Genomic DNA, 27,018 nt, shown 5'->3' with positions numbered 1-27,018 from the left:
ATCTGGAATGTCTTGCTGCTTAAAACACCCGCATTTTGCCAGGGAAGTAACTCCCCTTTCTGTGTCGACCCTCAACAGATTTAGGTAGTGTGGCCAGTCCGCGCATGACGTGGTTTTGTCTGAGTTAATCGTTGTATAGCAGTTGCTACTAAACGAGCTGTTTTATTGCGATTTTAAGAGGACACGCTGCTGTGCAGCAGCACCCTCCTGACATTGATAGGGCTTGATTATCTCTGGTTTTAAACCTACCCCACCGTTACCTTCGCATGCGTTTTAGTTTTAGAATTTCCATCCACGTCAGCGGCGTCCTTTTATACCACTCATTGTTTGGGGTGTTCTCATGTTATTGTTTGTGTCTGCCTGAGCTTGTCCGTCCCCGGTCTCTGGCTGGCGGGGGAGTTCTCGAAGAAGACACACGGGGGATGAAATGGCTCTCAGACGGCAGCCCGGACAATCACCGGAAGTGGCGCGAGGCGCGGAACGAGCTGTTAACAGCCTCACGCCTGCGCGCTGAGGGGACTCGTGTCAGTGTCCTCTGGGCCTCTTGTGTCTGGCGCGCTCTGGCAGGATGGTGTAGAATCCACAGCCGCTCACAATAACGAGACAAGCATTGGCCGTGCGACATCGCGGAAGTCAGGCAGCCTTCGTTGGGCGGGGCCTGCAAAAGAAACAGGAACGATCCGCCGGGAGAACATCCAGAACCCTGCAGCCTGAATGCTGAAGTCCCTGGCCCCATCAGAGGGACCGGGCGAAGACTGCAAGGCACCAGAGGCAACCGGGGGTTCAGAGTGCTGAGGAGAGCCCCGCATTGTGCCAGGAGACGGGCAAGGACCGAGCCGGTAAGTGAGAACTTGCAGGCTGTGTGAACACAAGTTGCGTGCACTTGCTGGGGGGGGGGGGTGCGCGCCTGTGTGTGTGTGTGTGTGTTATCCGCTTCCTGGCAATGTGGGACAGGAGATGTGCACGGAGTGTGGGTGAACATGCGTGCTCACATGGAGGAATAGCCTAAGGGTGCACATCCCCTGTCTCACATTCCCAGGAAGTGGATGACAAAAGATGCTTCGCTGTACGCAGTGCTTCGCACTGCTTACACCAGCTCGACCTAAAAAGTCATAATATACTAACCGAAATCGAACATCATACAATTAGGACATCGGATTATAAATACTTCGCCATAAACAGAGATAAGCGCAATCCGCACAGCAAGGACCCCACTTAATATGCTATTGGGATTCTTTATTCTCTACAGGCATCCATAAAAGGAATAAGGATAAACTATAGGTGTGGAACATCAAAACCACTACAGTGCTTTAGCAAGACCTGTGGAAGATTAACCTTCTCCTTTTTTTCCACACTTTTTTTGGACATCTGGCCCTAAAACCAAAGGCCCAAGTGAATTTCTCGATCGAATAAACAGGAACTCTAGAAGACAGAAACATTATTACCCATTGTTAATACATCCTGAATCCATACAGAAATAAAAAAAGTTGAGGCAGCTCTCTGGTGAAGGCACCCAGCCAAAACGTGTGTAGCTTCCATCTACAGCTAGCCTTCCTCCCCTTTTTTGTCCATGAACCACCTGGATCTTATTTCCGTATATAAATTTGTATTGAAACAAATTGCCTAATCCATTGAATAACTCAATTGTATTGTTCTTTCTCTGAATATGAGCATGTTGTACATATATATCGACTTTGTGCATTGATGATTTTAATCATAAATTAAGAATGTTTTGATACTTAAAAATAATAAACAAAATGAAAAGAAAAAGTTTTTGTGCCAAAAAATAATTGAACATTGTTATGGTCATTAACTAATTATAATGCACAATGTTTTTAGAATACGCATTATGTTGTCCTGGAATTTAGAAGTTCTTTGATTATTATACACTTGTCTATAGCCTTTTTTCCCCCTTCATGTTATTTTCCCTACGGCTAGCTAGTACATTATTTGCATGTAAGGGGTCCCTACTCTTCACAAACAATCACTTTCAACCTGGCCATAGGGGGTACATGGCTTTCGCAGCTCTTTCTTGCTTATTGTCGAGCCCCTCTGCTGTACGAGCGGGCTGATTCGGAGGTTGTGAGTCTCTTACGAGCTCACAGACTTCCCTGCTATCAGGTCTTAAAATAGACTTGTGAGAAGAATGAAAAATTTCCTCCGTAGCTTGAAGGAAAGTTTCAATTCTATAAAGGACTCTGAGGCGAGGATTATGCTTTCTTTTCTTAATTTTCTTGTTCAGCAGCCATTGCAGTTTAACATTAACACCGGAACAAACTTTATTTCCCATAACTCTATGGGAAACAAAGAAGTCACAACAGATACAGTACTCATCCAATCGGGCGTCAGCGTAGGGTATAACGCTTCGAGTCCTCTGTCATTTGCCCTGTTTCTTTCTGCGATCAAGCCGCCTGTGGAAGTTGTAGATATAGAAAGCGACAATGTTTCTGTCGGGAGCAACACTCACTTTACATAAAAAGAGTGACATATACATTACATGTAGTTGGAACACAACAACACGACTATTAAAGGTTTGGGAACTTCTTATTTTATATGATTTCAAGGTATATACACCCAAATTAATTGATGGAGGCTGTCAAGTGAATACATTTACAGGTGACATGTAATACAGTAACTTAAGGTGCTCAGTGAAAGTGGTGCAGTGGATATCTTATATACAACGTGAGAGTAAGTACAGTTTAACAAGAAGATTAAATACAAGATGGTCCTGCTGAGGAGGAATAAAGTCTCTGCTGGGCAGCACGTTTGCTTGCTAATTTGAGCCAAGCTACTTGTGAAAAGCTGGACATATATAGCAGGCAGTGCTAATTCACGCACAAGGAATAGCTATAGCTCAGGAATCGAGGAACAAGGATTAACTTAATCTCAGGAATCACTGGAAACAAGGATATCAAAGGTGCAGGAAACACTGGAAACAAGGACCGGTATACAGCTACAATGACCAACACTGGACTGAAGGTAGCTGGGGCTTAAAATAGCTCACAGTAATTACATGCATCAGGTGTGAGCAGGCTAGCAGCAGCCAGCCACAGGTGAGCTGAATTCCTCCACCCATCCTTGGCCTGCAGGAGTGGAGACGAAGCAGTGAGCAGGGAATTCTGGGTAATGGAGTGTCAATCATGAGCATGCTAGCTTCAAGCATGAACAGGCTGGCTTTCACAAAACCTGGCATGGATTGGGAATGGATGTTAATTCCCCAATAGTGTCCAAATGACTGAAAGTTAGAATATGCATAAAGGGGAGGGTCCGGTAGCTTATTATGACACTGGAGATTCCCACAATTTAGCCCCCTGGTGGTGGACACGGGAACGCAGGGAGCAAGTTGTGACAAAAACCTGGACGTTGCACCATATTCAGGACGCCACGGGTTTAATTGCCAGGGTAAAAAGGAGGGGGACAAGGGGCAGCCTTGTCATGTATCTCGTCTAAACTGGACTCTAGGTGATACCGTTCCATTGACCACCCCCTGCGGTCTGGCATACAGGATTCAGATAAAAGATGAGAATTGTGGACCAAATCCCAGATTTCCCAGGACCTCCTGTAGAAAAAGCAGGTTTAATTCAAAATATAGGCGCATAAGCACTGTAGCACATTGTAGCTTCCAAAAATGGGCCAGTGCCATGTGGACTCTCCGGACACAATGCCTGGCGCTACGATGGGGAATGACTTCACACTGGTTTGGGTAGACCACATGGCACAGGACCAGGGTGAGCTGCTTCGCCAAGGTCTTCGCAAGCAATTTACCTTCAGCATTTATAAGAGATGGGCCGATAAGAAGCGCACCTGTTGGGTGGCAGCGGCGGCTTACCTGGTTTAAGCAGGGCCACTTGTGAGGCCTTCATCTTGATGCCACCTCTTAGCTTCCTGAAAATGACAAGCTTCAGTTCAGTTGCTTTGACTGTCGGATAATTTGCAATGGTCCTCATTTAACAGGCTCACGTCCGAGGTGATGGCCCTCAGTTTTTGCTCCATAACCTGACTCGATTCCCTTATTTCCTGCAGGATTAGGTCAAGCTTGTCCAGCGAGGTTGTCGCCCCGAAGAGGCCATATTGGTATCCAAGGTCTTGGCTGGGACGCTATCTAATAGAGGTGACCGGGAGCCACTGCTAAAATTAGTCTGTCGATTTGGTTCTAGTGCGCCCCATGATTGTCGGCTACCAACTACCAGCAAGTGACCAAGCTCTCCTTGGCCTGCGATCTCACTGTAGCGCTGTTGGCCACCCCAGAGGCCCCACCATCCCACCGCAACAGCGTTTTAATTGGAGGGCTCCTCGGGGGATCCCCACCAAATCTTTGCACTTCAATTTCCACGGTGTGTGAAATAGAGGACCGCGGGTCCATAATGTACAGGCTCCCACTCTAGGGGCACTAGGGTTCCTGTCCAAGATAGTGACACTCAGATAGTGGCACTAGGCATGCCTGTCTCCAGACCTGGCCCCCTTTTTAGGTTTCGCCCTGGCCGTTGCAACGCAGTTGCAACGCCCATGGCGAAATCTAATGTTATCTCAACAGTGGGGACTTGAAACCGCCCCTTCTTCCATTGGCTAGCTCCATAAATGGAGGCTAGCCATTGGAAGACACGGTTGTCCAGCACTCTTTCCCGGTCAGAACGCGAATCATGGGCGTTACTGACTCTTTTTTTTAAGCCCAGCCCCTTTTTGCCGTGTGTCCCGGGCCGCGCCGTGATTGGTTCCCGGCCCGGGACACCCCCGTGACGTCAATCCCCGGGCCGCGCTGTGATTGGCTGCCGGCCCGGGACCGGCAGGAGGCATATGAGTGTCACTTCTGTTTGTTGCCTTCCTCGCGTCTCAACTGCGGAAAGAAAAACCCAAGACACACATGAAGCAGCAACAGGCAGTGGCAGCGCTTGAGCTCAGTTGAGGAGGCAGGCAGCTCTGTCACCTGAAGCATGCAGCAGAGCCCAGGGTCATGCTTGCCTGGGAACCCTGCATTCGTGGTATGTAGACCTGTGCGCGAGGGAAGGGAGGCCGGCCTCACGCATAGGAGAAGCTGGCTTGCCCGGGATGGGAAGCCTCCAAGAGGGCACACTGAAGAGGGAAACGCTCTCCAGGAACACGAGCAAGTAACCTCGCCACAATCACCCCTCTCTCGAAATCCAGCAGTCCGTAGCGCGGACAGACGCACCTTCAAAAAAGTCAGCTAATCACAGCGCCCACGCGCGCGCCTTTCAAACCTCAGCGCTCGCAGGAGAAACTTTCACGCCTCAGGAGAGCTCAGCGGCACAGGAGCGCATTTAGAACGTGGTGCACAACTGCGCACCTGTACACTTCACAGCTCTTCTGAGCCTCGCGCGCACTTGCGTGCCCTTCCAAACGCAGCGTGCTCCATTTGCTACATTCCAGCTGCCCTAAGAGCGTGCGGGCACGGCGTTCAAGCCTCGGCACGTATGCGGTCATTTAGGGGGGCATATCACGATCGTATGTGCACATAAAGACTTAAAGACTTCCGTGCAGGGTAGTGCTTCATTAGAAGAGCCATGCCTACACAGTAGACTCAGTGCGTACTTGGATATTATAACTAACTAACCCTTCCTTGTGCGCACACAAACGGGCATGTCAGGGTTCCTTCGCAGCCCACCTGACCCATGCCATGCTAGAGACCTGGTTGCTTACCTGGCTACGGTTCAGGGCTTGTATCCCAAGACCCCGCGCGTGCTGCCACTTCAAGGACAGGTGCTCCGATTCTGGGTTCGGTCCCCCTGAGCGCGTCCTGCGCCTGCCTCTTATATGGGCACTTGAAAGTGTCCCCGACCCCTTCACTTCGGTGATAAGCTCCCGCAGAGGACCGTGGAAGAGAGGGTTGTTTTTAAATCAGACACCACTCACTGCACGTGATCCCCAGAGTCGTAAACCATCCACACTTTTGTGCGCTCTGAATGGCAGACAAGATGTGACGCCGCCGATCCCTCTACGGCGCCCACGCAGCCTCCAGGAGGGGTGCTGCTGGAGGAGGGGGCGCAAGGGACCCTCTGTCTCCGAAAGGAGCAGCAGCAGAAGTAGTTCCCTGTCTGTGTAGATCTTGGCTATGTACTTTCTTTTAAATGGGAAATAGTGGGCAATCTGGAGAATGTAAAGTATGCCCCCCTAAAGGTAAAAGCTTGCAATTGGATTACAGCTAACCTGACTTAATGAAGGGTCCTGGCTGGACGCTTTCACCCTTAATGGGGAGGGACAGCGTTCGGCTCCCTGTCACAGGGGCACAATGCATTAAACAGACGCAACGCCTGTGGCGGCCACTGCACTTTACGGTACACTTTGAGTCATTAAATCACCTGTTTTTCAATAAAGGGCCAGCAGCACCCGTAAAACATACACGAAATGCCCCCCCCCCCCCACTTATAACCAAAATGTTTGACACCAAGCAAACGAAGCAAGTCCTCGCGACCCTCTCCAGAAGAGCTCTTATTTCTTTCCTCCAAGCATCTGTACATTCATCCATTCATCCACCTATCTATAATTTTACCTTTACATCCTGTCATCCATTCTTTCATCCACCTTGTCTTCCACCATTCCCCCGCCCAACCATCCATATCCAAACATATCCATCATCAAGCCTATCTATTAAACCTATCCATCCATCCATCCATCTATACATACATCCACCATTTAACGTATCCATCTCTCTATCCACCCTTTTACTCATCCATCCTTTCACTCATCTATCCACCCTTTCACTAATCCTTCCAACCACTCATCCATTCTTGCACTCATTCATCCATTCTTGCACTCATTCATCCATTCTTACACATTCATCCATCCATTCTTGCACTCATTCATCCATTCTTGCACTCATTCATCCATTCTTGCACTCATTCATCCATTCTTGCACTCATTCATCCATTCTTGCACTCATTCATCCATTCTTGCACTCATTCATCCATTCTTGCACTCATTCATCCATTCTTTCACACTTTCATCCTTCCATCCACCCTTTTATACATCCACCCACCCTTTCACTTATCCATCCATATTTCTACTTATCCATGCTTTTATCCATCCTTCCCTCCATCCCCTTTAACTCATCCATCCTTTCTCTTGTCCTTCCTTTCTCTCATCCAGCCATTCTTTTACTCATCCATCCATCCTTTCTCTTCCATCTTTTCTCTCAGCCATCCATACTTCATTCATTCACCCATCTACCCACCCATTATTTTACTCACCCATTCATCCACTTTTCACTCACATCTATCCACCCATCCTATCACACACTCATCTGCATGCGAAGTTGCAGACAGAAGAAGCCATTCAAGAACCTCACCTACGCTGTAGCTGCTACAGTTGGGGGTTAATGACCCTCCAGCATCCATCCTTTTACTCGTCCATCCTCTTACTCTTCCATTCTTTTGCTCATCCATCCATACATCCGCCCTGTTACTCCACCCTCTTACTCCACCCTTCCATCTGGCCTTTCACTCAGACATCCATACTATCAGTCATCATCCATTCACCCTTTCACTCATCCATCCATCCATCCACCCTTACACTCTTCCATCCATCCGCCATTTTATCATCCACTCCATTTCATTCATCCGTTCTTCCACTCATCCATCCTTTCACTTGCTCATTCATCCATCTACCCATCCACCCACCCTTTCATGTTATTTATGAGCCTTTGTCTGCCGAGTTGAGACACCCCTAAGTGCAAACACAAAATTAATGGTGATAGGCAATACCGATACTAATCCGCAATGAAGAGGACAGTCACACTACATGAGTCTAATACCACCCAGGCTCTTGTGGAAACACATTTCACCTACCGAGTGCCGCCCACAGCATGAATGAGTTAAAAACAAGTTTATCCACAATAAAATAACGATCTTAGAAATATGCACAACCATCACCACACTGACAAATGCTGCTGTGGCTACTTTGTGCTAGATAAATGGAATTCTCGTTTTACATGATCATAATCCAACTCTACCACTTGGGTGACCTGAAGAACTAGGTCATTGATGGTGCCCGAGCTAGAGGCATCTGGCGCAGGATTGATGCTCTTAAGTGCATGATCCAGCAGGCATCCAAAATCAGCTACATGTATGCAGCATTTATAGAGAGTGAAAGGTTGGTGCACAAGGTATAAAAGTTCATTCAAAGTGATCAGGTCAAAGCAAGACGGCCCACCAGTTGCCCTTCCAAACCTTGTCCACCACAAATCTTAAAGAAAATTCTTTTAACCCACACTGCTTCCACACTAGTAAGGAAAATCATCAATAATTCTTTAACTACAGGAGCCTTTCCAGAAGACTTTAAAAAAGGCATACACACACCCATTCTTAAAGAAAACAAACCTGGCATGCATGACCCTAACAACTACAGACCAAATACAATTGGATCTTTCCTGGTCAAACTGATAGTAAGAGCTACATTCACCCAGTTATCACAAGACCTGGAAATTGAGAGTGGCGCTCACCTTCGTCCTAATGGTACTTTTAGAAAATACGGGCAAATTGTGCTTTTGAAAACACATTGAGCCAGTTCCGTTGGTCAAACCTTTAGGTTTTAAAGACCACATTTTCATTTTGTGATATTCCACCTGGAAAATGTTCAGAAAATGAGTGCAGTACTGTGCATTTACAAACCCGATGAGTCGGAAACAATGATTACATCCTTTTCTTTAAGTTTCAAAGAGATAAGACATAACACTATCAAATTTGGAATTGCATCAACATGAATGCTTGCTTACAAAGCACAGCCCACTGACAACAATGGTAAATAGTTCCGCTCACCATGGAGAGATGTATACAGCATACATCACTTGACCTTTGACTATATCATGACCAAGTAAGTTACCTAATAATTGAAGGAAACATAAAATAGCAAGATAATGTCTCCCATGTGCAAGTAACAATTCAACATAATGAGCAGGTAAACAAGAGAGTCCAGTAAGCCTTGTCACCATATTTATAACTGGACATTATTCAAGCCCCACTCGAACCCCTTCTCATCTTTCACAACCTCTCACATGTTGTCCTGAATGTCATTTCTCCTTTGTGATCTCTTGCCTCTGATACTTTTTCCTATCCTTCTCTCGACTGGTGTCCTATACACTCTCCCAGTTTCCCTCACAACCCCCCCAAACACACACAACACCCCCCAAACACACAACACCCCCACACACACACAACCGCTCACACACACAACCCCCCCACACACAACCCCCCACACACACAACCTCCAGACCTCCCCACACACAACCGCCCACACACAAAACCCTACACACACAAAACTCCCACACACAATCACCACACACAACCCCCACACACAACCACCACACACAACCCCAACCACCACACAAAGCCCCACAACCACACACACAACACGCACAACCCCAAACACAACACACAGAACCCTTCACACACACAACCACACACACACAACCCCACACAACCAAACACACACAACTCCACACACACACATCCCCCCACACACACCCCAACCCCACACCCCACCACACACACAACCTCCCCACACACACCCCACACACACACACAACCCCACACACACAACCCCCCCACACACCCACACACAGACACACCCAAACCCCCAACACACACACACACCCCCCCCACACAACCCCCCACACACAACCCCCCCCACACACACACACACAACCCCACAAGCCCTCTATCTATCTATCGCCCTCCCTTTATCTATCTATCGCCCTCCCTCTATCTATCGCACTTACTCTATCTATCTAGCACATCACCACAGCATCACTCAGCACCACCACAGCATCACTCAGGGGCACCACAGCATTACTGAACGCCACAGCATCACTCGTCGCCACCACAACATCACTCAGCGCCACCACAGCATCAATCTGTGCAACCATTCAACAACAACTGAGGAGAGGAATTGGCCTAACGGCTAAGGCGCTCGACCTCGGACCTGGAGGAACTGGGTTCGAGTCTCGTAACGACGCCAAACTTCCTGTGATTCTGGGCAAATCACTTAATCTCCCCGTGCCTAACAAAAAAAATGAATGTGTCCTAATGTAACGTAACAGGTGCTATGTAAAGCGCTCTGATACCCGATTCGGTTCGGGTCTAGTTCGCGCTATATAAAACTCTGCCAAAAAACAAACAAACAACTGGTTCAAATATGTTCTCTCAATGTTTCAAGCTTTATTTACAAATGTCACAAAAAGATGTTAATATTTCACTTCTGTTCTTGGATTTTCATCACAATAAAATACACTGAACATAATCTTCACAAAAGTTATTCACAAAAGTTTAAGCTATTGCCATTATAAATTACAATAACTTGTATTATTATTTATAAAAAAATTAAAAGCCATTGTTATGTGTAATAGCAATACATCTAAGTCCCGTAAATACAACACATATTGCATTACAAATGCTATAGGTGTCACCTTTGTGAAAGTTATAACTATTGGCATTGTAAATGACAACGCTATTAATTTAGCTATTTTCAAAACAACACATAAATAAAAAAAATAATTTAGTTTACAATACCAATAGCTCAAACTTTCCTAATGCGAAACCTATTGCATTGCAAATGCTTGTTCATTTGTGCTATTCCAATAAGTTCGGCTGCACCCCTCTTTTGGGCCCCTGCCACTGTGACCCACAGCCCTTTAATGCTGTCCCCTATTCAATCGCCTCAACAGTAGCTGGACCTAGGAGGATCTCCAATGGTAAGCCAGGGGAGGCGACAAGCAGTAAGGGATTAAAAGGGCACAGTAGGGGTCTCCTCCTCCACCTGCTATCCACTCTCAGGAGCGCCCCCTCACCTCTCAGGCTGCTGCAGGGACCAGGCACCGGGCTTCTATGCCGCCGGTGTGTAGCCTGATAGGTGTTTACCTCCTCCAGGCCTAGGCAGTGCACCTTGTTGGCTGATCTGTCAGAAGATCTACCACGTCGCACCGCCAGTTGGGCTCTGCTCCCCAGGGGGGCCAGGAGCTCCCACTGTGTGGTCTCCCCGGTGCTGGCCGCCCATCAAGGAACTCCACCCACCATTTAGTTTTTTCCGACGGCCCTCTACAGTACCTGGAGCGGGGAGGGGCTTCGAGGGTAAGACAGGGGAAGGACTGCACGATAGGCGATAGGCAATGGGGGACCACCAGGGCACAGTACAGGCTGCCTTCTCCACCTGCTGTCCACCCGCAGGGGCTCCCCTCAACTCCTAGACTGCTGCAGGAACCAGGCACAGCGCTTCTATGCCACTGGGATTGTGTAGCACGATGGACGCTTACCGTCTACAGGCACAAGCAGTGTACCTTGTCAGGTCATTCTGCCAGGAGCCCTCTCCCATGTTCTGCTGCCAGTCAGGCTTGGCTCCCCAGGGGTTCAGGTGCTCGCCTTGTGTGGTTCTCCCCGGGGCTGACTGCCCATCGGGGAACTCCGCCCACCATCTTGCTTTTTCCACTCTGCAGCTCGGACAGCAATAACAAACCTCCTCAGTGTTCAAGCCACCGGCTGCCCGGTCCCGCTCATCTTGTCAACCAGCCGTCACTACCATTGAGACTGATGCTACCTAGAAGGCCATCCACTCGGGGGCTGCATCTTACCCTAGTCCCCACCACACCTTCACCAAAGGATTCCTACCATAATGCTATGCTCCACCCTCTTCAATGCATACCTCATCCTTCTTGCTAAAATCCTCCACGCACACAACATCAACATCCTCTTCTATGCCGATGATGCACTACTCATACTCTCCCTCTTAGACAAGCTCCTCAACTCAAGAAACTCATTCACAGCCTGCATGACCGGAGTCGCTAACCGGATGAAAGCCATCTGTCTCAAGCCCAATACCGAGAAGACCGAAGCAGTGATCTTTGGCAAGAGCATCTCGCCATGGGGTTCCAAGTGGTGGCCGACCGACCTCGGACCCACACCAAGCACTCTCCCAGGAACCTCACAATTCTCATCGACACCAAACTGCACATGACCGCACAAGTCAATACCATCACTGCTTCCTGGTGCCACACCTTAAAGATGCTGAGGAAAATCTTCAAATGGCTCCCAAGCAACACCAGAAAATCTGCCTGTCACACCACAATCACGAGCAAGTTGAACTACAGGAACACCCTATAAGCCGGGAATGCCAAGCAACTACTCGTAAGACTACGAACCTTCCAGAATTCGGGAGCCAGACTCTTCCTCACTGGGTCTTGATACTCCAACATGCTTATCTCAAACTCCTCACACACACACATTGAAGGTACTATAAACCTTGGATCCCACCTACCTTAACCGTCAGATTTTCTTCCTCAAGCTACCAGACACCTTTACTTTGTAGGACTACTACTCGTACACATCTCACACATGCACACAACCAGATCAGGAGGATGGATGCTTCTAAAGCGTGGAATGACATCCCACACCACTTCAGAGCCTCGTCCTCTCTTCTTGGATTCCGCAAGAAGCAGAAGGCTTGGCTTTCCAATTAACCAACCTATCCATGGCAGGGCTAGGCACACAACCTGCTCCGAGATAGAATACTCTCACGGGTGATAGTGCGCTTTACATATAACTTAACATAGCATATCCTACGACTGGAAATCCATTTGTTAAAGTGAAAAAAAATTGCAGACATTCAAAGCAGTTCAACAACAATGAATCTACCAGACATCTGCACTCCCTCTCCTGATGCCATCCTCTGTATACTCTCCACCTTTGTTTCCAATTTTTGTAGCTGATTGGAGACTTGCCATGCTTAATCTAAGATCAGGTTCCTCTTATAATCCCTGTCCACCAGCTGTTTTTGATAAGGGAGTCTATGCCATTGATCAGGCATTGAATCCCCTTCCTAATAAATTTCTGGCGTCTGGGATTGTGCCCTCCACCTGGAAACATGCAAAGATCCTGCCTCTTGAAACATCCAAAAAATGCAGACTCAAAGATTCCAAGTAACTACAAACCCATCTCCCTGTTGCCTATGGCTTCCAAAATTGTAGCAACGTTTGTAAATCAGCAGCTTTCCAACTACCTAGAAAACTAATAAGCTCCTCAACCCTAGCCAGTTAGGGTTCAGACCAAAATTTAGCACTGAAACCGTGCTCGTGGAAGTGTCTGAAGAGATCAAATACTCTTTAGATGCTGGCACTAAAGCGTATTTGATCTTGTTAGAACTCTCTGACGCTTTTGATCCGGTACCTCACTCCAGACTGCTTGCTCGTCTTCATGACATTGGCATCAGTGGCACAGCTTTAAAATAGTTGGAACCTTCCCTGAGGGCAAATCCCAAAAGGTCTGGCTGCCACCTTTCTCGTCTAGTAGGAGTAATGTTTCGGTGGGAGTGCCCCAGAACGCGGCTCTTAGTCCTACTATCCTTAACATCTACAGGACTCCTTTGGCTACTCTAGTTTAGTCTTTCAATGCCAAGTTAATCTTTTATGCTGATGACTCCCTGCTACTTTTCTGTTTTAAGATGAATGAGTCAATTGACCATAATGACATCATACCATGCTTATTGGCTGTATTGCGGTGGATAGGCTTTAATCTGCTCAAATGCAACACCAATAAAACTGAGATTCTCAGCTTTAGACCTAAATGTATTTTTGATCTGCAAGCCCATTGGCTGGACAAGACTCCTCCACTTAACACCCAGGAAGAAGTAGGGAAAAACCTGGATAGGAAGATTGATAAACAGCTGCCGCTACAGTCTCAAATTAATACAGTGGTTGGCACATGTTTTGGTCTGTTGCGGAAAGCCACAAAATTCCTGCAAATCCTTACCCTTCCTGCAAAGATTACTGTTCTTTTGGCCCTTGTGGTGACCACGTTGAACTGTGCCAATATCCTTTTATCCTGGACTGTCACAATATCTGCTGCAGAAATTACAAATGGTGCAGAACGCAGCAGCCAATCTGGCTCTTCAATTACCCAGACAAAAAAAGGATCCAGTTTAAAATCCTGATTCTTGTGCACAGGGCTCTGCACCATTCTGGACCAACATATCCATCTTCCCGGATTCAATTCTGCTCTCCCCTAAGAACTCTGGGCTCTTACCTCAGCTATTTTGCCAAAGTTCCAAGGGTTAAACGAGTAAAAAGCGGAGGCAGAGCCTTCTCCCTCCTGGGCCCGCCAGCTTGGAATAGCATACCTGCAGAGCTAAACTGAATGAATAGTGAATGGTCTTTCAGACAGCAACTGAAAACTTGGCTTTTCACTTTCTAATTCTGCCCTTCATTTGTAGTAGCCGCATACTTTAGAAATCTTTACGTTCATTACTTCATTTGCATAGTTAATTAAAATGAAAGCTGTGGTTCGTTATTGCTGTGCCTGAGATTTAATATATACTTTCTTATGTAATTGTTCGTAAAATAAACAAAAGTTAATAAATATAAAATAAAGATGTCTTCTGATTTGATCACTCGCATTCAGGGGTGGTAGTCACAGGTGGTTCTGCCTCATCTCTCTAGCCCACAGAAGGCAGTCTCACATCTCCCTTCCAATAACTGTTTCTGGTGGTGTTTCTTGCTTTTTATTTAGGCTGATGTTTCTTTCATCTTTACTACAGGTCCCAAATTATGAGTGTAAGCTTGTTTCTATAGAGGCGCTGTAGCTGTGCAACATGGATGCAAGAACCCTGTTTTTGGAGAAGAGAGTGAGCCTTTTGAGCACCCTGTGCGTAAATCCAGCTGAAGTTGATACTGATGCCCTACATGCCCTTTTGGAGATCGTGCTGCCTCTCGAAGAGAAGTACCAGGAGCTAAATGCTGTAGGCATCATTCTAACTAATGCAATCGGAGAGGTGAGCTATCTCAGCAGGGAACAAGGGACTGACGAGCAGAACTTGATGTTGGGTGCCAGTGGTGCTGATAGCCAAATGGTCACAAGGGTGACTCCGTTAATTTCTGGAATAAATATGCTTCTCAACAATCCTCTTAGATCTGTAACTAATCCCTCAACTTCACCTCCTATATATTAGCCAGTGTAATGTGGAATGGCTTTGGGTCGAAGTCTTACCTGGGTAGTGGAAGTTGGAGATTAAATGAAAAATGAGATCATCTCTAGGACTGTTTGTTTTAAAACCCAGTCTCCTTTTTAGAAGACCACAGTCGCTTACCTGGAAAGTAAATGGACCTGATACTGTATGTCTATTGCATTCTGTATGTCTCAAGAAGTTTTAATAGTGCTGAAAAACATAATAGTCTACTCTACTACAGTGGGTGTGCATCATACTTTACAAAACAATTCCCCCATAATTTGTACCTTAAGTCTGTTCTGCTTTGCACAAAGTGTAGCATAAACCCCCAGATTACAATTTTTGCCTTGTCTCTTGTTAATTTTTCTCTCATTTCACCACTTTCCTCCACATTTCTGTCTGACTCCTCACCTCTTTCTTGCCCCTTGATCCAACTTCCAGCCTAATATCTATCTGCGCAAGATCTCGACATCCTTCAACATCTTGGAGAAGTATGGGCGGAACTTGCTGAACCCGCAGAAGCCCAAGTACTGGCGCTCTGTGAAATTTAACAACCCGGTTTTTAAGACCACAGTAGATGCCATGAAGGTGAGTAGAGAGCAGGGTGATATGCACCACAAGTCATGTGAGAAATAAGGGGTGTTTTACTGTTGATTTTTCCAGAACATTGAGCAGACCCTAGCATCCAGTTATAGCACTATAGACAGAACATCTAGCTATCTATGTTGATACATTTGTTGGCAGGATTGCCATTGCTTCAGAAATCGGTGGTGGATTCCAAGGAACATCTTGCCCTATGCTGTCAGACTCGGAAGCACAGTACATATTTTTGTTTCAGTTGAACTATTAAGGTTTTCTTGTCCCCCACAGAACACTCCTTTATAAAAATATACAATATTGGAGAAATACCTCATAAGGGGGAAGGGCATCCAGAGAGAATAAGGAAAATACAGAGCGAGGCCTCTAAAGTTGAGATGCCTGGAATAGTTATGACAAGATAGGAATAGATGTACTCCATGTCTTACAGGCTAATGACTACAAGGTACCTGTGTAGTGTATTTTGTTTTGGAAGTTGTGCTTCAAATGGACACCACGGATATGGTTTTTCAAGGAAAAGACTATTTTATATTATATTAGGGTTTACATTTTATTATCTAATAGAACATAATTTATATATTGCGGAGGATGTAACCATTGCCGTCTACATGCACCCCCTGCATTCAATGCACACTTAATCACCCTTCCCCATCTACCTTTTCGTGTTCTCGAATATTCTCTCGCTTTTTCTGCTACTTCCAGCTCACTTTAGTGAGTGGAGTTGAAATTTATTTTTCAAGGTTTGTAGGGCTGTAAATACACGTGCTGTGCGTGCTCCTCCATCTAGTGTTGGGCCTGGATGTATGCAAGTTGTTTTTCTTGAAAGAAGACTTTCGAGTCACGAGGGACTATGACTCCTACTCTTGATGATAATGAGCATGGTCATCAACTCTCTTATGTTGTTTTCTTTCCGCCGTCTGGGTTGATGTGTACTTCTTGTTGGAAACTGACTTCCTATATAGTGTACCAAAATGAGGTGCACTGTGCAGAAAGTCCAGACGACCCTTATTACTTTACTGGGGCTTGCTTTAGCAATCCCAGGGTTTTCTATTTTGTGTTCTTGTGGTGGAGCAGCTTTAGGCTTATCATAGGGGAGTGTTGATCATTTGTTGTACACACATAGTCAATAAATGAGACACGCACTCAATTAAGAAATTCTAGACCAATTAAAGAAAAGAACTGATTTTTTTTTAAAATAATTTAGAAACTAAGATTGTTGTAATCGGGTAAGTACTTTTCGAGTTAGCTGCATTTGACTGTATTTCTAAAATTGATGTCAGATTTGAGGCATGAGCCTCGAACGCGGAAGTGTTATCTTATGGGAGAAACATTCACTACATAGGTAGACTTGTAAACATTCGTCGGAGTTGATCTCTTAGACTTAAGGTGCCTAGGGGCAAGGTCCTTCGAACCACCACCAGCAGTTAGGTTTTACCAGCCCTGGTCTGTCTCGCTGCACAGGTGCTTGGTCACAGTGGTAGCCTCGAATGCTATTGTTGAATTCAATCCGGTGTTAAGCGCGACTACTCACTCGTAAGGGTCTCAAGGCGCTGGGAGGAGTGGGGGGCGGGGTTTCGCATGTTCCATTCCATCAAGGAGGGTATCTGTCGAAGAGCCAGGTTTTGAGGTTTTTTGCGAAGATGGGGAGCGATGTTATCTGTCTGAGGTGGAGCGGAAGGTCGTTCCAGGCTCTGGTCGCGCAGACGGCGATCTGGTCTTTCTGGTGCGGGAGACCACGGCGTAGGAGAGCTGGGCTGATTGTAGGGTCCTTCGGGGTGTGTGGAATTTGAGTCAGCTGTTCAGGTATGCTGGTCCGGTGTCGTGGAGGGCCTTGTGAGTATGGGTTAGCATCTTGAAGGTGACTCTAGCTTCGATGGGGAGCCAATTGAGTGTGCGCAGGTGCTGGGACTTGTGGCAGATTCTTGGCAGGTTGAAGACCAGTCTTGCGGCGGCGTTTTGGATGTTCTGTAGCTTGCGGGTGAGGTTTTTGTTTATTCCGGCATAGAGTGCGTTGCCGCAGTCGAGCTTGCTGGCGACCAGTGTCGGAGTGACGGTCTTTCTGTGTTCGAGGGGGATCCATTTGAAGGTCTTACGTAGGAGGCGGAGGGCGTGGAAGCAGGAGGACGAGACAGAGTTGATCTGGCGGTCCATTTTGAGCTCTTGAGTCCAGGCTGATTCCCAGGTTGCGTGTGTGGTCCGTGGGGCTGGACGGGCTTCTGAGGGCGGGGTGCCACCAGGTGTCGTTCCAGGCGTCTTGGTTTGGGCCCATGATGAGTATTTCCGTTTTGTTGGTGTTTAGTTGAAGGCAGCAGTTTTTCATCCATTTGGCGACGGCTCCCATGGAGAAACCTGTAACAGAAAAAGGCTGCAAGTGAGGACCTGGGGAAAAGTGCGGCAGAACCCAAAGAGGAACTCAGCTCTTGAAAGACTCTGAGGGAAGGTGGGGAGGACCATTGTTTGGTTTGGTCTTTGTCCGTGGGGCTTGTGTGTAGGGGAGTTTTGTCCAGCAGGTCACTTGCATTGGATGCTCTCACTTCTTGCCGTTGACCTGGAGATGTGGACAAAACAGGACAGCAGGTCCACTCTCGATGCTGGCCTCTGTGATGTAGTGTAGTTCCTATATTCCTAATAGGCTCTGCGCATTGGAATAGTATATCCTATAGATTAGACGTAGGACTGAGGTCGACTAGGTCTCTATCGAATATACTAAACTTAATTGTGTGTGCCAGCTAGCTCAGAGGTCACTAGAAACTTTCTCGAATTCACAAGAAGGGATTAGTCTCTAACAACCGCATAAACATTACAACTTTGTTTCCCCAAGATAAAACTGATCTTCAGAGTCGTGGAAACAATAGATAGATATTTCACTCAGTCAATCGTGCATGCTTCGTTTCACCAGAGGTGCAGAGAAAGTAGAAAGACGGGCGTTTTCAATAAAAGGGTTTTATTGAACAGTCTTCTTTCTCAAGCATAAGAAATTAACTGCTACAATCGTAACACTGGTTGTAAAATATAATGCATACAGTATAAATAGTAGAATAAAATAATACTGTAAGACTGCTGCTTTTCCCTCCTGAGGCTTGAGCCGGGAGGTCTACTATTTTAAATCGCTTCTTATTTTAAAAATCTTGTGACTGTTTGATTTTCCCTGTGTCCTCTCCCCCCCCATAGCGCTGAAGTAATAGACGCTATCCTGACATTGAGTCATTTTAAAATCTAATTTTTGTCACTCACTGCGCCCATATCTGTTTCAGTGGATCGGTGCATGAGACCTGGAGTCTCGCTCCACTTTTTCTCCCTGAGCAGACTACTTGTTCGGACTCTCTCGGTGGGTGTGGCCGATTTAGGAGCCATCATCTGCGGGGACTGGGGGAATACTACAGCGGCCATATTAGTGAGGGCTCGCTGGGAACGTCGCTCGGACGACGTCATAAATACATACGTGCATGGCTCCGCGCAGCGGACGCGCATTGCGGGAGCGCCGATCGCGCGCCGGAGTCAAGCCAGAGTCCTGCCCGTCTGCGCCCGTCCGCGAACGGACGGGGCTCGGGGCAGGACTCTATAGACCCGGCTCCCAGTCATCTTTGGAGCCACATAACAATCAGAGCCCGCGCTATCAATATACTAAAGAAGACCTGCTGAAACTTGGTACGCCACCATTATTCGACTGTTTACACGCTACAGATCCAATATCCATACCCGCACACTGCAACACTTGCCATCAATCACTTCCCAATACTATCTCCTTCTTGCACACCACGTCGGAACTAAATATGGCTTTACTTAACTGTAGGTCCATGCCTAAGCATAAAACTGAGATTTTTGACCTGCTTGCAAAGGGCGATCTGGATATCATGTTTCTTACTGAAACATGGTTAGAGGAAGCCTCATCCCCGGAGGTTTTAGAGGCTATACCCAGTAACTATTGCCTTTTGAGAATAGATCGTCAGAAACAACGGGGAGGTGGACTAGCTATGATTAGCAAAAACGTACTGGAGTGCACTCTAATTGAACAAAAACTCATGGACAGTGAATGTGGAAGATTCACCATTAAGGTAGATACTAACAATACTATCATGGGACTATTAATATACAGACCCCCTGGAGCAGCACAATCCTTCAGCAGCCATCTTATTGAACTAACCACTCAGTTAGCCATTAGACACAAAAAACTGCTCATACTTGGCGACTTGAATATCCATCTAGAGGATAGCCACTCCAAGGAAGCACAGCTCCTTCTATATGCCCTCGACGCAATCGATCTTAAACTTCTATCTACCCTGCCTACGCATCAACAAGGGCATCTACTAGATCCGATATTCTCGAACTGGGATGGGGTAAATACTTCCTCACCCATTCCATTAATATGGTCGGACCACAGGATGGTGCCATTCAAAATAACCACTAACAAGACTATTAAGTCACATGCAAATAACCCTCCCTACAAACGCCGTAACTTTAAAAAAAGCACTCCTGAACTGCTGCTGCAGGAACTCACTGAACACCCCCCGGCAACTGGCCTATCCCTACAGGAGGTATGGGACAATTTTGAATCATGGCTAACTAAAGCATTAGATAAAATTGCGCCCTGGACGACCAAACCCCCAGCACGACAATCTAAAAACGCCCCCTGGTTTTCTGAAAAGTTGAAAATAGCTAAAGCCCTATGCAAATCCATCGAACGAAAGTGGAGGAAAAGCTACACTCCTGAACTCAAAGAAAACTATAAAACTGAGTTAAAAAAATATCAAAAGCTGGTACGATTAGAAAAGAGTATCTATTACAAGAGCAGAATTGTGCAAGCTAAAAACCCTACTAAGGAATTATTCGGTATCTATAAAGAAATTACCACACTTTCTCGCCTAGATACTAAAGATACCTACTCCACAGAGATCTGCGACCAGATAGCCGACTTCTTTGTGGAGAAGGTAGAAAAAATTCATGCTACATTTTCCTGTAGTACCAGATCAGATAATAATAAGGTGGAGGCTCTAAATTCTTGCCCCCTTAAATCCCAGTTTACCAACTTCAGGACCCCCAATAAACAGGAACTTATGAAAATTATAAATTCTATCTGCTCTGGCTCCCCTATGGATGCCTGCCCACCGGAACAGTTCAAAGCGGTCATGGAAAGCCTATTATTGGATCATATAAGCAGCATGATCACAACCTCATTCCGGGAAGGCAACGTCCTGAAAAACTGGAAATCTGCTCTGGTACTCCCATTAAAAAAGAAACCGAATATTTCTATTACTCAGCTCCAAAACCTGCGGCCAATTTCCCTTCTCCCTTTCTGTGCCAAGATCATAGAGAAGGTAGCCAATCTCCAACTCATGGAGTATTTGGAGAAAGAAGCACTCCTCCACCCTTCCCAATCAGGATTTAGATCAGGCCATTCTACAGAATCAGCCGTTCTATATTCCACCGAACTGATTCGGAAACTGGTGGATGAGGGAGAGACAGCAGCGTTGGTCCTATTGGACCTAAGTGCAGCGTTTGACACCGTGCTGCACTCAACACTGCTGTCTCGGCTCTCAGACATAGGAGTAAAAGACTCTGCCCTCACCTGGTTTCAGTCATACCTCACCGAAAGAACCTTCCAACTTCATTGCCCACCCTTCAAATCTTCTCCTCGCGATGTTAGCCACGGGGTTCCACAGGGCTCTAGTTTGAGCCCTACCTTATTTAACATCTACATGGAACCCCTGGCATACATCGCGGAGGAATTTGGGGTGGGCATTGTCCGCTATGCTGACGACACTCAGTTGGTGTTCAAAATAACGCCAGACAGTAGAGACTTAGCTTCCAACTTCTCTAACTGCATGTTAAAAATAGCGACATGGATGAACGCCAACTGTCTCCGTTTAAACGGAGATAAAACAGAGGTACTAATAGTTGGGAAGGAGACCTCAGTCTGGTCGCAAGCATGGTGGCCTAGTGAATTGGGAGAAGTGCCCATGCCTGTAGAGAAAGTGAAGAATCTCGGAGTCATGCTTGACACCGATCTCTCAGGCAGAACTCAAGTAAACAAAGTAACAGGCAAATGCTATAGTACTTTAAAAGTACTGCGTAAAGTATTAGACCTTCTCCCAACCGAAGCAAGAAAGACCATAGTCCATGCCTTAATATCCCCTCATTTGGACTATGGCAATGCTCTCCTACTTGGTCTTAATCAAAAGAGCCTACACCAGCTACAGTGCATCCAAAACTCTGCTGCACGACTGGTGCTTGGTCTCCCTAGGAGAGCATCCACTAAAAATGCACGTGCCAAGCTTCACTGGCTACCCATTAAAGAGAGGATCATATTCAAAACTCTCTGCTATGCACATCGCATTGCTCAAAATAAAGGTCCCAGCTATCTGAGAGGCCTTCTTACCATCCATAGGCCGGTTAGAGACCTCAGATCAGCAGGCATGATGCTATTTAAAATCCCTCGCATCACTAAAGCTAAAATGGGAGGAAAATCCTTCCGCTACTTAGCCACCAAGCTTTGGAATGCCCTACCGATACAGCTCCGGATGGAGCCATCGGAAACCAAGTTCAGAGCCAAACTCAAAACGCATCTATTTCCCACAGCTTAGCTCCTCTACCTGTTCTCTGGCCTCTGGATGGGTTGAACTTGCAGTCAGCGCGGGGACACACAGTTTTGTGCAGCCAGGCGCTCAATAAATGATTATTATTATTATTAGAGCAACCTCAGACCTATATCCCTGCTCCCTTTTTTAGGCAAAGTTATTGAAAAACACGTAAACAGAAATCTGTCTAAATACATTGAATCCGCAGAAGTGTTGGACCAATCGCAATCAGGCTTCAGGCCCAGACATAGTACCGAGACCGCCATGATGTCAGTCGCAGACTATCTACACATGTACCAGGATAGGGGTCACTCCATTATCCTGGTGCTGTTGGATCTGTCTGCGGCATTTGACACCGTCTCTTTTTCCATCCTAACTGCCAGGCTAGCTAACATCGGCCTTAAGCATGAAGCACTGGCATGGTTGAAGAGTTTCCTAACTGATCGCTCCCAGCAAGTAGCTATGGGTACGTATCGGTCAGAGGAAGTTGAAATCTCCAAGGGGGTGCCACAGGGCTCATGTCTGAGTCCCACGCTTTTTAACATAACTGGCTAACATCATGAGAACGTATGGATTCAACCCAATATCCTACGCGGATGATACGCAACTCCTCTTTCCCTTTAAGATCTTTACACCCGAGGTTAGGAACTCCTTCTCTCAGGGCATGAAAGCAGTGGCACGCTGGATGTCTTCCAATTACTTGCAATGCAACGTTGGGAAGACAGAAGTCATGTTGTTTGGTGAGGCAAAACTACTCTGGACTCCAGACTGGTGGCCACAAGATCTCGGACCAGTACCCAAGCCCAAACAAATAGTCAAGAACCTGGGAGTCCGTTTAGATCAGGAGCTCACTCTCAAACAACATGGCAACCAGGTGGTGGGAGCCTGCTTCCATGTGATTGGCATGCTGCGTAAAATCTTCCCCTTACTACCAGATGCAACCAGTAGGACGTTGGTACAGGCTCTGGTCCTGAGTCGATTGGACTATTGCAATGGCCTGCTCCTGTCTGCTAACGAAGGAGTTACGAAAAGACTTCAGGTGGTCCAGAACACGGCTGCTCGCCTGGTTCTGAACGCTCCTCCTCGTACGCCCTCCAAACCTCTGCTGACAAAATTACATTGGTTATCTGTCAGACAGAGGGCCAAGTTCAAGGTATGCTGCACCATACATAAAAGCCTGAATGGAATGGGTCCTGCATACCTGACCACCAAATTTGTACCTTACATACCCTCCCGGACACTCCGGTCGAATGAACAAGGCCTTCTGTGTGTACCTAGAGCAAAGAAGGCCAGACATGGAACTAACGATTCAGAAAAGGGGGTGGTGATGAACAGAGTGTCTGAATTAAGCAGACCACTCTTACCCAGTCCAAAGATCAGGGCTTGATCCATCACCGTTATTTAGCTCACTGCCCCATCCCAGCTCAGAACCTGGCTATATGCAAATTAGTCTGTCCCTGGCCCAGTGCATCATGGGAACGGGGCAGACCAAACTACCAAGCCGATTCTTCACCAGAAAGGATACAAGCTACCGGGGACCGGTTTCTGGCATTTCAGCCTCGTCGGCCCCCCTTTTCTGAATCATTTTGTCCACCATAAGCGTGGAAGGGTATACTCAGATGTGAGTCCCTTGCTCATTGCACCATCAGTATTCAAGCAAGCCGGGCCGACGACGCCTGAAATGGCAGAAACCGGTCCCCGGAAGCTTGTTTCCTTCCCAGTACAAGAATTGGCTTGGTAGTTTGGTTTGCCCTGTTCCCATCATGCACTGGGACAGGAACAGACTAATTTGCATATAGCCAAGTTCTGAGCTGGGATGGTGCAGTGAGCTAAAAACGGTGATGGATCAAGCCCTGATCTTTGGACTGGGTAAGAGTGGTCTGCTTAATTCAGGCACTCTGTTCATCACCACCCCCTTTTCTGAATCATTTTGTCCACCATAAGCGTGGAAGGGTATACTCAGATGTGAGTCCCTTGCTCATTGCACCATCAGGATTCAAGCAAGCCGGGCCGACGACGCCTGAAATGGCAGAAACTGGTCCCCGGAAGCTTGTTTCCTTCCCAGTACAAGAATTGGCTTGGTAGTTTGGTTTGCCCTGTTCCCATCATGCACTGGGACAGGAACAGACTAATTTGCATATAGCCAAGTTCTGAGCTGGGATGGTGCAGTGAGCTAAAAAACGGTGATGGATCAAGCCCTGATCTTTGGACTGGGTAAGAGTGGTCTGCTTAATTCAGGCACTCTGTTCATCACCACCCCCTTTTCTGAATCAGACATGGAACTAAAGCATTATCAGTAGCTGGACCTTCTCTTTGGAATAGTCTCCCAATATCCCTTAGGCTATGTGCAGAACACTTCCCTTTTAGAAAGATGGTGAAGACCTTCTTATTCCAACACTAGACTAGAACAGCTGCTAATATAGTCCTTCCCCTAAACTTATGTTGTAGAAGCCAAAGGCGCGGAGATACTCCTCCGGGAGTCGAAGCCAGCGCGGTACAAACCTGCAAATAAAATAAATAAATAAATTGTATGGTTCCTAAACCATAGATAAATACATACATAAATAACAGAGGCTAAAAGTACTCAACTGGTGCTTCTAAAATTCGCCTACCCCAATGTACCTAACCTAAGTTTAGTACGAGGGAGGAAGTAAGTGAGGTGTAGCATAAATGTAGTATTCTTTTGCCAAGAATCTGCCTAAGATTTCTCAAAGGGTCTAACCAGCTCCGTATCTTAGTTTAGAATGAAGAAGGTTGGTCTTGGGACTCAATTTCCCAGCAACCCTCAAGGGTAGCTTGGAAACACTGGATCTGGATTTCTCGGTAGGAGAAAAGACAGCGTCTCTCTTAGTGCTTCTGCTGGAGGGTCGGCTTCCTTCAGCACTTGCTGTAGCAGGGCGCGTCTGGCAAGTAGATAGTCGAACTGCTCCAAACCACAGTGTGTTTGCTTGGGCAAGTGTGTGCATATTTATACCTTGAAGGTGCCGGGTTTGACGTATGGTTGGACATAATAACATCATCAAAGAGTCTCAGTTCATTAAACTCCATGAGGTCTTGGATAAATCAATATTCAAGCAAGGGGAAGTCCCGGACTGCTGAAGGCGGGTTTTTCCAAGAAATCGTTGTGGATTTTCGGAACTAGTGGAAGTAACCCTGCTGTATTTGGACTGCATGAGCTATGCCTAAATATGGTTATGATTTCTATGCCTATATAAGGATATGGTGATTTATACCTATATAGGGGCATGAAGCGGGAAACTTACAATAGAGTCCTAAAATAATACATAATACCCACTCCATGCTAATATGTTAATCTAAGGGTAAATACTAAAACATATAATCTAGAGTATGTGTTTACAACCCCCTAAAATCATATAAAATGCATTTAGAAATGGTTGCACACGAAAAAAATGAGCATTTTGTATAATACATAAGTGAAGGAAATGACTTCATTGTAAGCATATGAGATGATAGTAGCAATGCTAACTGAATGAATCACGAAAATTACATTTATGAAGTGGCTCTTAGTTACAGAAGAAAAATGTCGAGACCATCCCATAGCAGAATATACAAACTGTTTTGGTTTGTGGATTAGGCTAATATTGTTTGTAGGAAGTGTTCAAGGAATTATTGTTCTCTAAGAATAGTTCTACTTTAAGCAGATTACTTTTGTGCCAAAGTTCAGTTTTGTTTTTTGGAAATTAGTCAGATCAAATCGTAGAAAAATACTGTTCCAAAGTTAAAAGCTTTTGTTTTGAAAAAAGTGAAGGTCGAATTTCAGAGAGCGAAAGGACACTGTGTGCTAATTTCAAAAGTTATTCTCGGTGTCAGGAGAAAACATTAAGTCATCAAGGCTGGCAAAGAAATCGTCTACCACAGTAGATGAAAGTCCGACTACTTCATTAAGAAGGTAAATTGTGCACATATGTGAAGCATCGCCACCAGCGTCAACCGCGTTACCAATGTTCATAGCAGATGGTACCTGTGTGCCTGTTGATCCGCGTATCTCACCTCCAGTTGCATTTGCCGGTGAGATCTCAATGAATGCCGTCATCAGGATTGGTAGCCGCTGGGGGCAACACAACACATGAGCCATTACCGGACCCAGTAATGCGTCAGCATCCGTTGGCATAACCGATGGTAGTGTTAGACAGATATCTAACACTCATTCCTCTCCACAAAGCAGGCATCGTAGAACAGGTAAGATGCAATCTTGCCAGATTGGTCTGAATGTCATGAACTATGTGGTATTCAGCTCTCTCAAATGAGCCAAGCCAAGGATCTGTGTTATTCTGTCACGGTACCTCATAGCCTGCAGCGCATTTTCCATGCTGGCTTGGGTATCGCTCGTGGCCAGATTTGCCATAACGGAGCAGGAGGAATAAAAATAATATCCCTGCTACGAGTCCCAAAATGAGAGGCAGGCCGCCGAACACAGAGTGGACGTAGTTAGGGAAAATGCCCAGGACTGCTTCAAAGAGTGCTAACAGTCCCAAAAAAATCATCTTAAATACATGTGCAATACCGCTGGTATCAGACATGTTAAAGATACGACCTAACATTTCTGCGAAATGTACTGGGAAGTTTGTTGATAATAATGCATGCATCTCTGCAGAGGAACTTGCAGATCATACGTCTCTCTGGACGAGGTCAGTGGCACAGTTTTTTGTAAAAGAATGGCTTTCATTCTGCTTAAAGTATCAATTCGTATAGAAGAGATGTTCAGGGAAGGCCATAGTGGCGACTCCCCGTCTGTCTTGGTTTTAGGAAACAATACTTGCATACAGCAAGCGACCCTGACTGACACAGTAACGAGATATCTTATTCCTGGCATCATTCCACAACAGCTGTGATCATTTAACATAACGTAGCTACCATTGGAAAGCTGCCTGAAAATTGAATCTATCAC

At 46.3% G+C, this 27,018-nt stretch overlaps 1 protein-coding gene across 3 annotated transcripts in view; it reads left to right on the top strand.

Annotated features, from left to right (window-relative positions):
- RNF31 (ring finger protein 31) overlaps positions 1-27,018 on the top strand; it is a 482,477-nt gene that overhangs the window by 21,295 nt on the left and 434,164 nt on the right. For all 3 annotated transcript variants that reach the window (XM_078644958.1, XM_078644957.1, XM_078644959.1), the window contains exons 2-3: positions 14,530-14,763; positions 15,379-15,525. In XM_078644958.1, coding sequence (XP_078501084.1) covers positions 14,584-14,763; positions 15,379-15,525 — 327 coding nt within the window. In that variant the 5' untranslated portion in view covers positions 14,530-14,583. The remainder of the gene's footprint in view (positions 1-14,529; positions 14,764-15,378; positions 15,526-27,018) is intronic.

Source organism: Lissotriton helveticus, chromosome 5_1, assembly GCF_964261635.1.
Source record: "Lissotriton helveticus chromosome 5_1, aLisHel1.1, whole genome shotgun sequence".
Taxonomy (NCBI): Eukaryota; Metazoa; Chordata; class Amphibia; order Caudata; family Salamandridae; genus Lissotriton; species Lissotriton helveticus.
This window is presented reverse-complemented; position numbering and strand designations above follow the sequence as displayed.